Consider the following 13,405-nt stretch of genomic DNA (forward strand, 5'->3'; position numbering starts at 1 on the left):
ATCATTTTATCTCTTTGTTCAACATTCATTCCTTCTGCAGGTTTTTACTGAGTGAGTACATTGTGTTAGGAACTGTGCTAGTTATTCAGAACCCATTGGTGAAAAACCCACCATCCTTTTCTCAAGAGGCTTGAAAGGTGGGGTTTCAGTTTGGCAGCTAGGTAAAAAGATTGGAATTTCTTGCTAAAATCATATATGTGTACAATATCTTACTTTTGAAATGCAAAACATATATACATGTGAATGCACCTTTATTTTAAGCAGAAGTAGTGCTTTTCTTTCTTTTCTTCCCCAAGATTTTACAGTGACTATGACAACATGTATTTACAGTTTATAATCAGAAGGATGTTAAAAATCAAGTTATTTTTTTCTATTTTTGTTTTATACTGGAATTTCTTAAACTGGATTGTCTCTGTTCCCTTTTACGGCAGGCAATAGAGCCTTGAAAATCTTTAGAGACTTTAATTTCAAAGGAGATATATGTGGTTACTCTCTACAATTTACTTTTCACTGTTACCTTTGCTTTGATGTTAAAGGTCCTGGAAGGTGACTCAACCAAAAGGGGAGACAGTGACTCCAAGTTGAATAATGGCCAGGTCAAGAGAAGTAGGGGAGTGGGGAGGAGAGGGCCTGAGAACCTGAAGCCATGTGGCACTTACCTCGTAGGTGACTTTAGACATTTGAACTGTTGGAGCTTCAGTTTCTTCTCTGATCACTTTCCTGATTTGTAGATGTCAAAAGAGGGACTGAGAGGATCAGGGAGATAAAAGCCTATAAAGAAGCAAGTTGTCAACTCAGTACCAAATATCAAGATGAGCGTCCATCGTTCCACTACTTTACAGTGGGTTAATCTGCAACTAAGTCTCCAAAGAATGATCTGATCCAGGGTTAGATCCAGGGCAAGTCCCTACATGGTGATGGAAAATCACAAGGACCAGGTGAGCAGGGACCCACTTTGGATGAAGATAATGTAGACATCTGTTCATTTCTAGCTTGAGTTTATATTTTCAGGTGGAGTCTCTGAAAACCCATTTAACTCTTCCACATTTTTGACACCCTTATTTCCTATACAGGGCCCGTGACACAAGTTTTTAATTTAACTCAACAGATATGGGAAACATATTATTGGCCAGACAGTGTGCTAGATTATATATATGAAAAGATGAATTGAAATACAGCTCTTAATCTCTTTGAACTGGGACAGCTGAAGTGTTATCGGTACAACACAAAGCTATTTAATCCTGTCCTTGAAAATAGATGAATTTATTATTTTTCTTTCAATATATGATCTCTCCGGAACAATAAATCTAGATTTCTAAATTTGGAAACATGATATTTTAGCTTATCTTTAAGAAAGAAGATTGTATTAAATTAAAGGAAATTACCCAAATAGAATCTACAGAGGGTCAAGTCACTGACAATTTCTGCATGTGGTCGCAAGCCTTTTAAGAAAAAGGTAATTACAAAATTCCTGGATCTCCATTCAGGTATCATAAATGCTTATATATTATATATATATATACATACACATATATGTATCACTATGTAAGTTTAATTTAACTTAAAACATCTAACACCTATAAGGAGAAATTGCGCTGTGTGCTTGCTTCTGTACAAAGTAATTTGTGCTGTGAATGCCCCGGTCTTCACTAAGATGCAGTGTTATAAAAATCTAGGTACTTACATGGAAAGGGAATAAAACATTAAGAAGAATTTCCTTTTTCCATTTAAAGGAGGGAACACCAAAGGGCCATTTTAAGACTCTAGAAGTGCCATATAAATCTCCAAAAGAGGTTGTAATGTATTAAACAAAGGTTAACACCAACCACAAGAAGAAAAAAAAAAAAATCATAGAAACGGAGAGAAAATACACTTCCTGGCTCGGAAGCTCTTAAAAGTTCTGAGCCAGGAAACCTTCCGCACCGGGGCGGGGAATCTCTTTGGCTCTGCAGTGACTCCCTGCTAAGCTCCCCTTAAGTTTTCCCTCCCTCGCGTCTCCCCGCCTCAGTCCCAAACGTGGGAGCCACAGGAGGATACCAGCACGCCTACCTGGAGTTGTCAGACAGAATCAGCCTCTGATGCGTGTTGATTTTAAATGCCACCACACCTAAAATAGGCCATATCTGCAGGCAAACCCAAGGGATTTCAAACGACGCCCGGAAGCTCATCTTACTAACTAGGGGCCCAGCCGGTAAAAGAACAATAGTAAAATAGAGCCAAGAGCGTGTTCCTTCGCTCGAAGCGATTCGCTGGTGGCGCGCAGGGCCTGCGCCGAGCCTGGGGCTGGAAGCCGGAGCCCCGAAAAGGCGCGCTGCCCCTTTAAAAGGCCGCGCATCTCCGGGCCGGCCTTCCTCCCCGGGGCTCCAGCTGTGATTGACGCTGGGCGGCGAGAGGAGGCGCCTGGCGCTAACAAAAGTCCGGCCCTTGGGCGAGCGGCGCCGGGCCGCGAGTCTCTGCTCGCTCCGGGCACCCGCAACAAGTGGCCGCCGCGCCCTCCCCGGGGAAGCCGCGGGTGCGCAGGGGCGCCCGGAGGAAGCGGCGGAGCCCGGGAGCCCCGGCCGCCCGCGCGGCTCAGCGTCCACCGCAGGGGGATCGGGGCGGGCGGATGGGGACTCGGCGGCGGCGGCGCGGCGAGCCTCTGGGCGGCCCCGGGGCGCGGGCTCTCCGCGGCGCTGCGCCCGCCGGCCCCGAACGCGGATTCTAAGGGCGGTGGCCGCCCCCCGGCCCCACCCGGCGCAGTCGGGGGTGCCAGGAGGGGACGGAGCGCCCCCTCCCACCGGAGTGCGGGGGCCGCCCCCGTCCGGAGGTCGGCCCCGGAGCGTGGGGTATGCGCAGCTAAAGGTCCCGTCGGGCGGGCTTTCCTCTGGCGGAGCGCGCAGGCGGTGCGCCCCACCTATGGAGTGTCCAGGGAGACGGCGGGCATGACGGCGGCAGGATGGGCGCGAACAATGGCAAACAGTACGGCAGTGAGGGTGAGTGGGCCGCCAGTTCTCACAACTCCCCAGTCGCGCCCCCCTCCCTTCCCCTCGCCCTCCCGTCTGGGAAGGAAGATTCTCGCACGCTGCCGGGGCGCATCCCCATTTGGCACCCTGTCTGGGCCGTCACCTTCCCTTTTGGCTCTGAGTACTTCGGCGCCCCGAGGATGCTTTCCCACCGCGGGGGTCTCTCTACGCAACTTCCCAGGTTGCCTTTGGGACGGCTCGAGTTGCATTTCTGTCTGTTTCTGAAACCATGTGCCTCAGTTTCCCTTCCCTGGGCATCTGGGGTTTCGGATGACGGTTTGGCAGAGGGCGGAAGACGTTTTGGAAAAACAACGCAGTGAAAATTTTCCCAGGCCTTTGTACACCAGTCCCCGGGACTCTCCTGTAGCAGGAAAAACTTCTGGAAGAAGTTAAGTTTCCATTCTCTGCTCACTGCCCCCCGAGCTGACAGCTTCGTAAAACTGACCACCTAGGGGCCGTGTGAGGCGAGGAGTGGCGGGGGGCTTTGTCTGGGCTCTCTCGGGGCTCGAGACGGGCAGAGGACCATCTGTTACGTGGGGCTGGAAATTGCACAGAAATATTGCCTGTCAAGTGGGAACTTGGAAGTTGGGGAAACTTTAAACTCCACCTACTCCTAAAAGGATGATGGATATGTGGGTTGGCTTCTCCCTCGCCCCTCCCCGCCCTTTGCATAGAACCGTAGTGTTGTAACCCGGTTGATTAACTGCATGCCCCTCATATGCATACGGCAAAGGCATTTCCCGCAGTTGAGTAGTTAGGAAGGTTTGTCTTTTCGTGAACTTGGCTGGAGGAGAGTGCAAGAGACAGGGTCGGTTTTACAGCCCGCCCCCAGAGGACCGGCGGTTAGAAACGGGGTCCAGCGCCTGAAGACTGGTAGGAATGCAGAATGGCTCTTCAGCCTGTGGTGTTAGGGAAACTCCTATCATCCTCTTCAAAACTTTGAGCTGTGGCCACAGAATGTGGATGCCTCTCCCCATGTTTGCGTCTGTGTTCTTTCTCAGCAGCTTTGTGGAATTACAGCAGAAACCGACCCTAAAAAACCGTATCCGCAAGAACCTTTTGTTTAAATCATTCTTTTCCAGAGCATCATGTTTTGAATTCCACATATATATATGAAATATATATATTTCCTTATTCTGGGCAGTTATGTGAAAGAGGTTTTTTTCCCTGACAATTTCTTTTTTAAAAAATTAAAAGGTGGTCTTTTTAGAGAGCAGCCATGAAATTATGCCAAAAAAGATTATTGGAGAATCTTGGCCACCTCCCAAAACTTCTTGAAGTAAATGTTTTAAAAAATTGTGGAAAAAAGAAAGATTAAGCCTCCTTACTCTGAGTTATTAAAGAAGCTTTCAGGGAATGAAGTGTGTGCTTGTCAGTTCTGGGTGTGCATACATTATGCTATTTGAACACTGGTGGGGGGAATGGACACACCAAGAGGAACACAGAGTCACTGCTCTGTGTTTTTCAACAAAACCCCTCACACTCTTCCTAATCCTCTGCAACTTGTTCTTAGATCCCAGCGTTCTCGCATTGTACAGTGTGTGGTGTATGACTACTTCCTGTCTGAACAGTGGAGTTTTCAACCCTTGGGAGAGAAAAGGAGAGACAGAGAACTAATGTTCTCCAGCTGTTATCCGTAAATGCTACCTCTGCATTTTCACTTCAGCTGAAGCGAAATTTTACTGGGATCTGATTTAGATACACTGTGGACTTTTTATAGGAAAAATCTCTTGGGCTCAGCTGATTCAAGGGGACCAAAAGGAAGCTTTGGGAGGTAACAGTTTTGGCTGGAGGGACACGTTGTGTTCAGCGTTCATCAACTCTCTTCAAGTGCATCGCCATTCCTCTGTGATAGGTGGGGGGAAAATAGAGAAATCGAATAACAAGAGCTTTTCAAAAATCTTTTCTCTCCCCAGTTACACTGGGCCTCTCCTAATATATGTCATTATAATATATGTAATGTATTATATGGTTATAATATATGTAGTTGGGTATGGTCAGCTTTATTACATTGTGCTATTGGATGGTAAAATCTATGCAGATAAGCCTTTTGGAATTTGGTGTGTTACTGCCACACCAAATCCTTAGCTAAATCTTTCTTATCTAAAATGTCAACTTTCAAAGAAAGTGAAAGCAACTCCTAGACACAGTATTCCTATTATCAAAGCAGACTGAGAATTAAGAGAGTTTCATAGTTTTAGTGCAATTTAGGTGCGGTATATTTCAAATTATCAACAAATGCATATCCACAGAATGGCTCAGTGAGAGATCCCCCAACTATAAAACATTGGTGTTTGTGTATACTTTAAAAAACTGTAACTTCAGTATATTTTACTTACTAGTGGAGCTGACACCACCATGTAAATGGCCCTGAAATTTTACAGATATTGTTGTGAATTATTAGAACTTTCAAAACTTCAGTATTTCATCTGTAATCTCACTTTCTCCTGCTCCTGGAAAATATCTTTTTTGTTAAAAAAAAATATTCCCAAGACTTACCTTAGCAGGTGCAATGGGACAGAGGCTTCCTACTTCTGCATCATTCCAGGTCCCGCAGCAGCAGTATCACCTGGGAGCTTGTCAGAAATGCAGAATCTGAACCACTTATCACATGCATGTTAAAAGCTCGAGGCAGTTCTGGTATGGGATGCAAAGCATTGATTTGAGAGTCTAGACATTTGATTCCAGCTTCAACTTAGCTACTGTGACCTTGCTCAGTTGTCCCCAAATCTTAAGGCCTTTCTTCTATAAAGTGAGGAGAGAATTTTTTTTTTTTTAATTGGCTTTATTTGTCATGCTCATCCTTGAACATGCAGTCCTTCATTTTAGTTTGCTCTTATAATGCCTTAATGGATCACTTAACAGAGATTCGCCTTGGGAAGACATGTTGTAATAAATAGGGAAGTTAAGACTATTATTGCCCTGAAATCAGTAGATGCCCCAATCCCTTTGTTATCCCCTTTACCCTCATCTCTATCTTCTTTACTCATTCCCACTTTCTCTCTTAACTCGATCAGTCTCTGCTTTTTCTCCTGAGATTAAAGTTATGTGTTTATCAATATTGGGTGTTTCCAGTGTTTTGTTTTCCTAAATACTTAGTGAACGTTCAGGTTAAGGATTTAGTTGGCAGCCTCTAGACAGACTTGGATTTTGCTCCAGCAAAAAGTTGGCACACCACTGCTGATGTTCGGCTTTCTAGAAATATAAGCGAATGTCTAAATGATTAGTATGTTCCGGTAAACTCTTATTATGGAGGGCTGATTTTTTCTCTTTGTCTTCTTTCATAAAATTTAAGTTACAGCCCATGTGTAGAAATCTGGAGAATAAGCTGGGGTGATTCAAAGCCATTAGAACCATTAGCTTTGACTCCAGTTAAACCAAATAAACAAATCTCTCTGTTCAAGTAGTGAGAGAGGAGCTGCCTTTCCTGCCTTTTAAGGTTTCCAGCCTCACCCTCACTCACTCGGTGGTTTCTCGTTGTTATGTTTATTCTACTCCAGCAGGGCTGAGTCTGTCGTCCTTACACTGTTAACAGCTTCTTTGTAAAATCCTGCCTGTCGTTGAATTGGAGCTGCTGAGGCCTTGTGATGGGGCTTGACCTTGGTAGCCCTGCTGCTCTATCAACGCCCTGAGTCCCTTTTCACCATCGCAGATCTGTGCTTCTCAGATATGTTGCCTGGGAGCATAAATCATCGCCAGTCCGTCACCACTTCGGGAAGCATATCTTGAAAGAATAGTAACGATGGCAAGTAACATTTATTGAATGCTTACTTTGTCCAAGCATGATCCTGAGCCCTTCATGTACACTGACTCTTGTTGTTACCGAGCCCAAGCTGACTCTGCTTGCTGCACGACAGGCCAATAAATCGGGAGACGAGGTACTGAGGCAAGGAATAGCAACTTTATTCGGAAAGCCGGGCGTCCAAGAAGATGGCAGACTAGGGTCCCAGAGTACCATCTTATGGGGTCTGGATGCTAGTTTCTTTTATAGAACAGAGAAGGGGGGGAGGTGAGGAAGTAAAATAAAAAGACCATAAGTCTTGCAAAACATCTCCTGGTTTGGCCAGCCTCAGGGAGGGGATGTGTTACTTTCTTCTTTCTTACAGCCATTCACAGGTGGGCAGAATGTTTCCCTGTGAACTGAACAAAGGCACTTGTTTAACATTTAGGCAGAGGGGCAGGGTTCCCTGAGGGAGGCCATTAGGTACGCCAGTAGCTATAGACAACATCCTTTTAGTGATTATAGTAACAAAAAGCAACAGGAGAGCAAAGGTTAAAGTAAAAGAAACAGATTCAGCAGGGAGTCAGATTTTGTTCTTCCCTGTTACAATGTAATTCTCATGACAATCCTGATCCTATGGGGTAGGTGTTCCTATGTCTCCATTTTACTGCTGAGGAAACAGAGGTGCAGAGAGGATGATCATTTTCCCAAGATCCTACAGGTAGCGTAGGTGGAATTGGGACTCAGGGCCAAGTCTGTGTAAGCCCAGAGTTACTTATTCATTCTTTCATTCAACCAATATATGTTGACTTCTTATTTCCTACCATGTGCCAGGAACTCCTCTAGATTCTTGGAATACAACAGTAAACAGATAAAGATCCTGTCCTGGTCAATCTTATCTTCATCTGTGTGCACGTGTCCACGTGTGTTGGGAGGGAGGTGAAATGGAACAGTTAACACGTGTGCACACACGCACATTTAGTAAACCACGTGGTAAGTTCTAAGGGGCTAAGTCTCTGCATAAAGAAAATTGTCAAATTAAGACTGATGGGGGGACTTCCCTGGTGGTCCAGTGGTTAAGACTTTGCCTTCCAACGCAGGGGGTGCCGGTTTCATCCCTGGTTGGGGAGCTAAGATCCCACATGCCTCCTGGCCAAAAAAACTAAAACATAAAAAACAGAAGCAGTATTGTAACAAGTTGAATAAAGACTGTAAAAAAATAGTCCACATCTAAAAAGTCTTTAAAAAAAAACAACAACTGATGGGAGTTGGGAAGAGAAGGGTGTGGCAATTTTAATTAGAGTAGTCACTGTGGGCCTTATGGAAAAATTGGCATTTAGACTGAAAAAAAGAAGTGAGGGACTAAGCCCTGAGGATCCATGTAGCATGTTGACTGTTCCTTTCAACCACTGTGTTCTACCAAAGTGAATACTCTTTATGCCGGAGGGCTTGCATCATCATTTCATGCAAGTGTAAAAGTGTAACATCGTCAGTCTTCTGTAAGTAGCTAGAGTGGAACAGAGTCAGTCTGGCTACTGGGCATATTTTTTGCCTAGAGTCTTTACAAATATGTTTTATCCAATGGTAGTCTAGCAGATGGTTTGTGACTGCTTTTGTAGGGAGGGGAGGGGGAGCCTAGGAAATGCCCTTCATTCTGCAACCAGTAGATGTTGCCTGACTTACTGGATGTGTGACTGCTCACCCGAAGATCTCTCCAAAGGTCTCTGTAATTCTTAGTTGGATGTAGCTCTTCATCTTTTGCCTCCAGTAAATAAATTCATTCTGATGAAAATCAGAAGATATATGATAGTGATTCCACTGTTTGGCTCAAATCAAAGCATTAGTGACATTATCAGTACCATTTTTAGTCTGACAGTGTGTTTTCAGAGATTTGAGGAATCTTTTTGCATATTTAAAACGGAGAAAGAGAAGAGAGGTAACTTTTCGTTCTCCTTAAGAATCAACTCACGGCAACTTTGTATCAGCTCTCTCTGCCCTTTGAAACAGAATGAATTCTGGGTTGATGTTGAGTAATTGATAATCACTTTTACCCTTAGCCCTTATTGAGTGGTGTGTCTGGAAGTTGATTAGACTACTTGGCTTGGCTCTTTGACTGATGGAAACTCCTAGATATCACGCACCATGGCATTTGGAATGTAGTAAAATATGTGACAGTATCTTGAATAAAATCTAGAGTGAATTAATTCTCTGAATAATGAAGAAGGGGATAAATGAAGTTTAGAAACTTAATACCTTAAAAAATAATATTTGAAGAGCTGTCATGATGAAGGTTAAATTTCAGAGTGCTGAGCAAAGACCAAGATATGTAAGTTACTAGCACGTAGGTAGGTTTGACTCAGTCTGAGGACGAGCTAATGATTAGAGCTGCCCACATCTGAGACTGGCTGCCTAATGAGGAAGTGAGTCCTCCCACATGGGAAGGGGGATCACAGTAAAGATTGTTGTGCTAGAGATTTCTGCATCAACTAAGGGGTCTACTATAGGACCCTACACCAAGATCCCTAGCAAACAATTTGCCATGTGCAGTTATTTATTTATTTTTTTAATTGAAGTATGATTGATTTACAATGTTGTGTTAGTTTCAGGTGTACAGCAAAGTGATTCAATTCTACATACATACATATCTATTTTTTTCAGATTCTTTTCTATTATAGGTTATTACAAAACAGTCCCCTGTGCTCTGCAGTAGGTCCTTGTTGGTTATCTATTTTATATATAGTAGTGTGTATATGTTAATCCCAAATTCCTAATTCATCCCTCCCCCCTTTCCCATTTGGTGACCATAAATTTGTTTTCTGTGTCTGTGGGTTGCAGTTATGTTTGATGAAGGGTTATTGTTTGATTTGAACTCATATTGCTACTTCCCCCCCTTAATACGTTTCTATCCTTGTAGTTGTTGAAAAGTACTATCCCCACTTCCTCTAGGTTAATTTTCTCTCTCTGTTACATGTATGTGTTTATGTCTTTTAAGATATATTTAGATATTAATTGGAAAATCAACTGATTTTATTTGTTTCCCCGCCTTCGGTGGTACATAATCTCCTGAACCAAAAATTGGGTTTGATAAATGACATGTCCTGTTTTCAGTGCAGTAATGGATACGGACTCTACCTACTGTGCCTTTTATTATGACCCTAAAACATGTAGATCTCCTGAAGTTGAAGCAAGACCCTGAATTGCGCTTGTGTTGACTATCTTGAATTAATGTTTTAACTTTGTTGATAAGACTTAACTGGCATCATTGGTTAGTGACATCTGATCAGAAGCTACAAATTGACTAGAACCTCACAAAGACATCATTTTTCTCAAGGAGCCCTGACTCCTTTTTGTTCAGCACCAAGTCTTCTGTGCATGAGCTAGACAGGCAGTTCTGCCACGTGGTGATAAAGTCCATATCTGCTGAACTTTCCCAGAATGTAGCTTTTTTTGGGTTTTGGTTACAGAAATTTAGACCTCTTCTTCCATCTACTCACTGCGTTAAATCTCTAGATAGAATAAGACTTTTGCTTTAAGGAAGTTCAGTATCTAACTGAAAAGCTAGGCAGGGAGGCCAGTGATTTCAGAACAAGATGATAAATGCTGATTCACAGAGGGACCCTACTTTTCCGACGTGCTAAGTGTGAATGTAAGTGATAAGTGGGAAGTGGGCATAAGACTAGAGCAGCTCTAAATAATGACAGCACTGGACAATATCTGCAACTCCCCAAACATCTAAAGGATGCACATATTTTCTAAAACAACGACAACAATAACAACATATACACACCACTATATATAAAATAGATAACCTACAAGGACCTACTATATAGCACAGGGAACTATACTCAATATTTTGTAATAACCTATAAGGGAAGAGAATCTGAAGAAAAAAAAATATGTATACACATTATATAATATATATTATATGCATATATATTATATATATATAACAATCACCGTGCTGTATGCCTGAAACTAACACGATATTATAAATCAACTATACTTCAATTAAAAAAAGAAAACAGGTAAATTGGAGGAGGAGTCACTTACACTCTTGGGAGAAACTAAATCTTTTGTTAGGAGTCTCTCCCTAATTGTTCCCGAAAATCTTCATGTTCCATTTCGGATATCGTTTATTCCATGGGAAGTGGTTCTTGTGGGACCTGTAAGCGAGGACCTTGGAAGGCTTCAGAGGAGGGGCAGGGGCATCTGACCAGCCTAGGTCCTCACCACACCTGTACCCTGCAACCAAGGAGAATGGGAGCCTGTAGGCAGATGCTTTTTAAATGTGCTAGTTCATACCCCAAAGACGTACAACTTTCAAACTTCTGACACGAATGATTATGAACCATCTCTGAATTTTCCTGAGTAATGAAATCTACACACGTGGTCACCATTCTCCCCATTCCTTGGGTGAAGGAGTGTCGACTTTGTCTGGAGCCGTAAATCTTTATTCGGTTGTGCATTAGATATGCTCATTCTATCAATCCCTATTTAACTTCTAAACCAGTAACAAAATGAAAAACAGTTGTTAACACCGCACGAACTCATAATTGTAACTTTAGAAGCCTTGAGCAGAAATGTTAGAACGTTATAACGTGTAGAAATGTTATTAAATGTTATTAAATGTTATAACGTGTAGAAATGTTATTAAAACATTTTTTTGTTTGCTACCCTTTCTGTGGTAAATTCCTGTTCTGCATTTTCCAAGCAGATGTAGCAGTGGAAAGGGAATCAGAATTTCTAGAGAAAAATTTCAGGAATTTTTCTTCTGCTCATGGATTGACCTTCTGGCTGCGAGTCACCCACTTTTTGGCAAGGCGGAGAAGTCAGGAAAAGGCTCCTTGTATGTGCAGTTGAACCTTTGACCCGATGGAGTACTCGAATTGAATCTCAGGAGCCTCTGGGTTAGGTCCAAGTCTAAGGCCAGGTCTTCCACGGTCCGGCTGTCGGAGGTGGCTCAGACCCCAGGGAGAGGATTAACAGGTTTGAGACTGAGGGTGGAGGGGAAGAAACATAAATAAGAGGAGAGGGAAGAAGAGGAGAAATTCAGAGAGAATTGGTGTTAGGGCACTGATTGCCCTGTACCGTAAAGAATGGAATCACTGTTCTACTCAGTGCTCTTTTCTTACAAATATCTTAGCTCAAGGAACAAAAACAATTACTAATAGATACTTGGTAGGCTTGGCTGTTGCCAAGTTTACTGTATTTTCGGTCATTTCAGTAATAGTAACCATTACTGAGCCCTTAGTAGATGCTACTTCCCTCTCCGAGCATGTTACACACACTCATTCCTGTAGTTCAAGACAGCCAGGGATGCGGGCACAGATCATCCCATTTCACAGTTGCCAACACAGGAGCTTTGAGGCAAGGCGGGCTGACTGCCCAGGGCACAGAGCTAGCTGGTGAGTGGTCCAGTCCGATCTGAAATCCCTGTGGCTGTGCTGGCTTTTGTGCCCCTCTCCGCTGTGCCCCTGACCCGCTCCTGCGTGGGCATGTCAGTTGCAGCCAGAGTCTTTCCTGATCTTTGTTTTGTTTGTGTGTTTCAAAGGATTGCAGTGACTCGGAAGTAGCCTGTTAAAAATGAAAGTGACAGTTTTATGTATGGATGAGGTGAGCAAAAATGAAAGACATTTTGGAAGGAAACTTTCAGCTCACTTTACCTGGCTCTCCCAAGGGCCAATTAACTGCTCATTAGGCACCAATCTGCTGACAAATTGGCAGGCTGACTAGTGTCTCTGAGAATGGCAGCCTGTAAAATAATTAGCATATTCTGTAGAGTCTTCAGAGCGCCTAGTAGAGCTGGGAGGCTGTCCCACTTCGCCCCAGAGCGTTAGCAAATTATCTTGGTGCTGGGATAGCTGTTGACCTGGGACGGCCACCTGCTTACAAACAAAAGCTAACGGAGGACTGAAAGAGGTGCGCACATTTTCCTTCCTAAATAGTTTGTAAGTTATATCTTGTATTTCCCTCTGGTTTCAAAAGTACGGATTTGAAACAGCCATTAATGTGGGGAATTATTCCAATATGTATTTGTATTTGCCTTTATCTTTGCTAGCCCCTGGGAGACGTCTCCATGAGGATGTCTAGGAAATTGCTTTGGAAACTATAAAGCGTTTCAGAAATTAATCTCATTTATCATCACAGGGACTGTGGGAGGGGTGTCTGCCATGATCCCCAGTTTGTAGATGAGGAAACTGAGGCCTTGGCAGGTTAAATGATTTGCCTTGATTTTACAGTTGCGAATAGATGGGGTCATTCCGATTCTAAATTTAATACACTTTCCATCATAATATGGCTTCCCTTAAAATGCTGCAAGAAAAAAGAATATAATCATGCTAGGGTATTATCACCAGGCATCTGTGACAGTATTTTATTTTATTATTTTTTTTAAATTTATTTATTTATTTATTTTTGGGTGTGTTGGGTCTTCGTTTCTGTGTGAGGGCTTTCTCTAGTTGTGGCAAGCGGGGGCCAATCTTCATCGCGGTGCGCGGGCCTCTCACTGTCGCGGCCTCTCTTGTTGCGGCGCACAGGCTCCAGACGCGCAGGCTCAGTAGTTGTGGCTCACGGGCCCAGCTGCTCCGCGGCATGTGGGATCTTCCCAGACCAGGGCTCGAACCCGTGTCCCGTGCATTGGCAGGCAGATTCTCAACCACTGCGCCACCAGGGAAGCCCTGTG

The 13,405-nt window shown here is 43.6% G+C and overlaps 1 protein-coding gene across 1 annotated transcript in view; it reads left to right on the plus strand.

Annotated features, from left to right (window-relative positions):
• The first annotated feature begins 2,669 nt into the window (after positions 1-2,669).
• Positions 2,670-13,405, plus strand: part of FBXL7 (F-box and leucine rich repeat protein 7) — a 416,917-nt gene continuing 406,181 nt past the window's right edge. The window contains exon 1 of the mRNA XM_061189140.1: positions 2,670-2,972. Within this exon, the coding sequence (XP_061045123.1) occupies positions 2,936-2,972 (37 nt within the window). The 5' untranslated portion in view covers positions 2,670-2,935. The remainder of the gene's footprint in view (positions 2,973-13,405) is intronic.

The sequence above is a fragment of the Eubalaena glacialis genome, chromosome 4 (genome assembly GCF_028564815.1).
Source record: "Eubalaena glacialis isolate mEubGla1 chromosome 4, mEubGla1.1.hap2.+ XY, whole genome shotgun sequence".
Lineage (NCBI taxonomy): Eukaryota > Metazoa > Chordata > Mammalia > Artiodactyla > Balaenidae > Eubalaena > Eubalaena glacialis.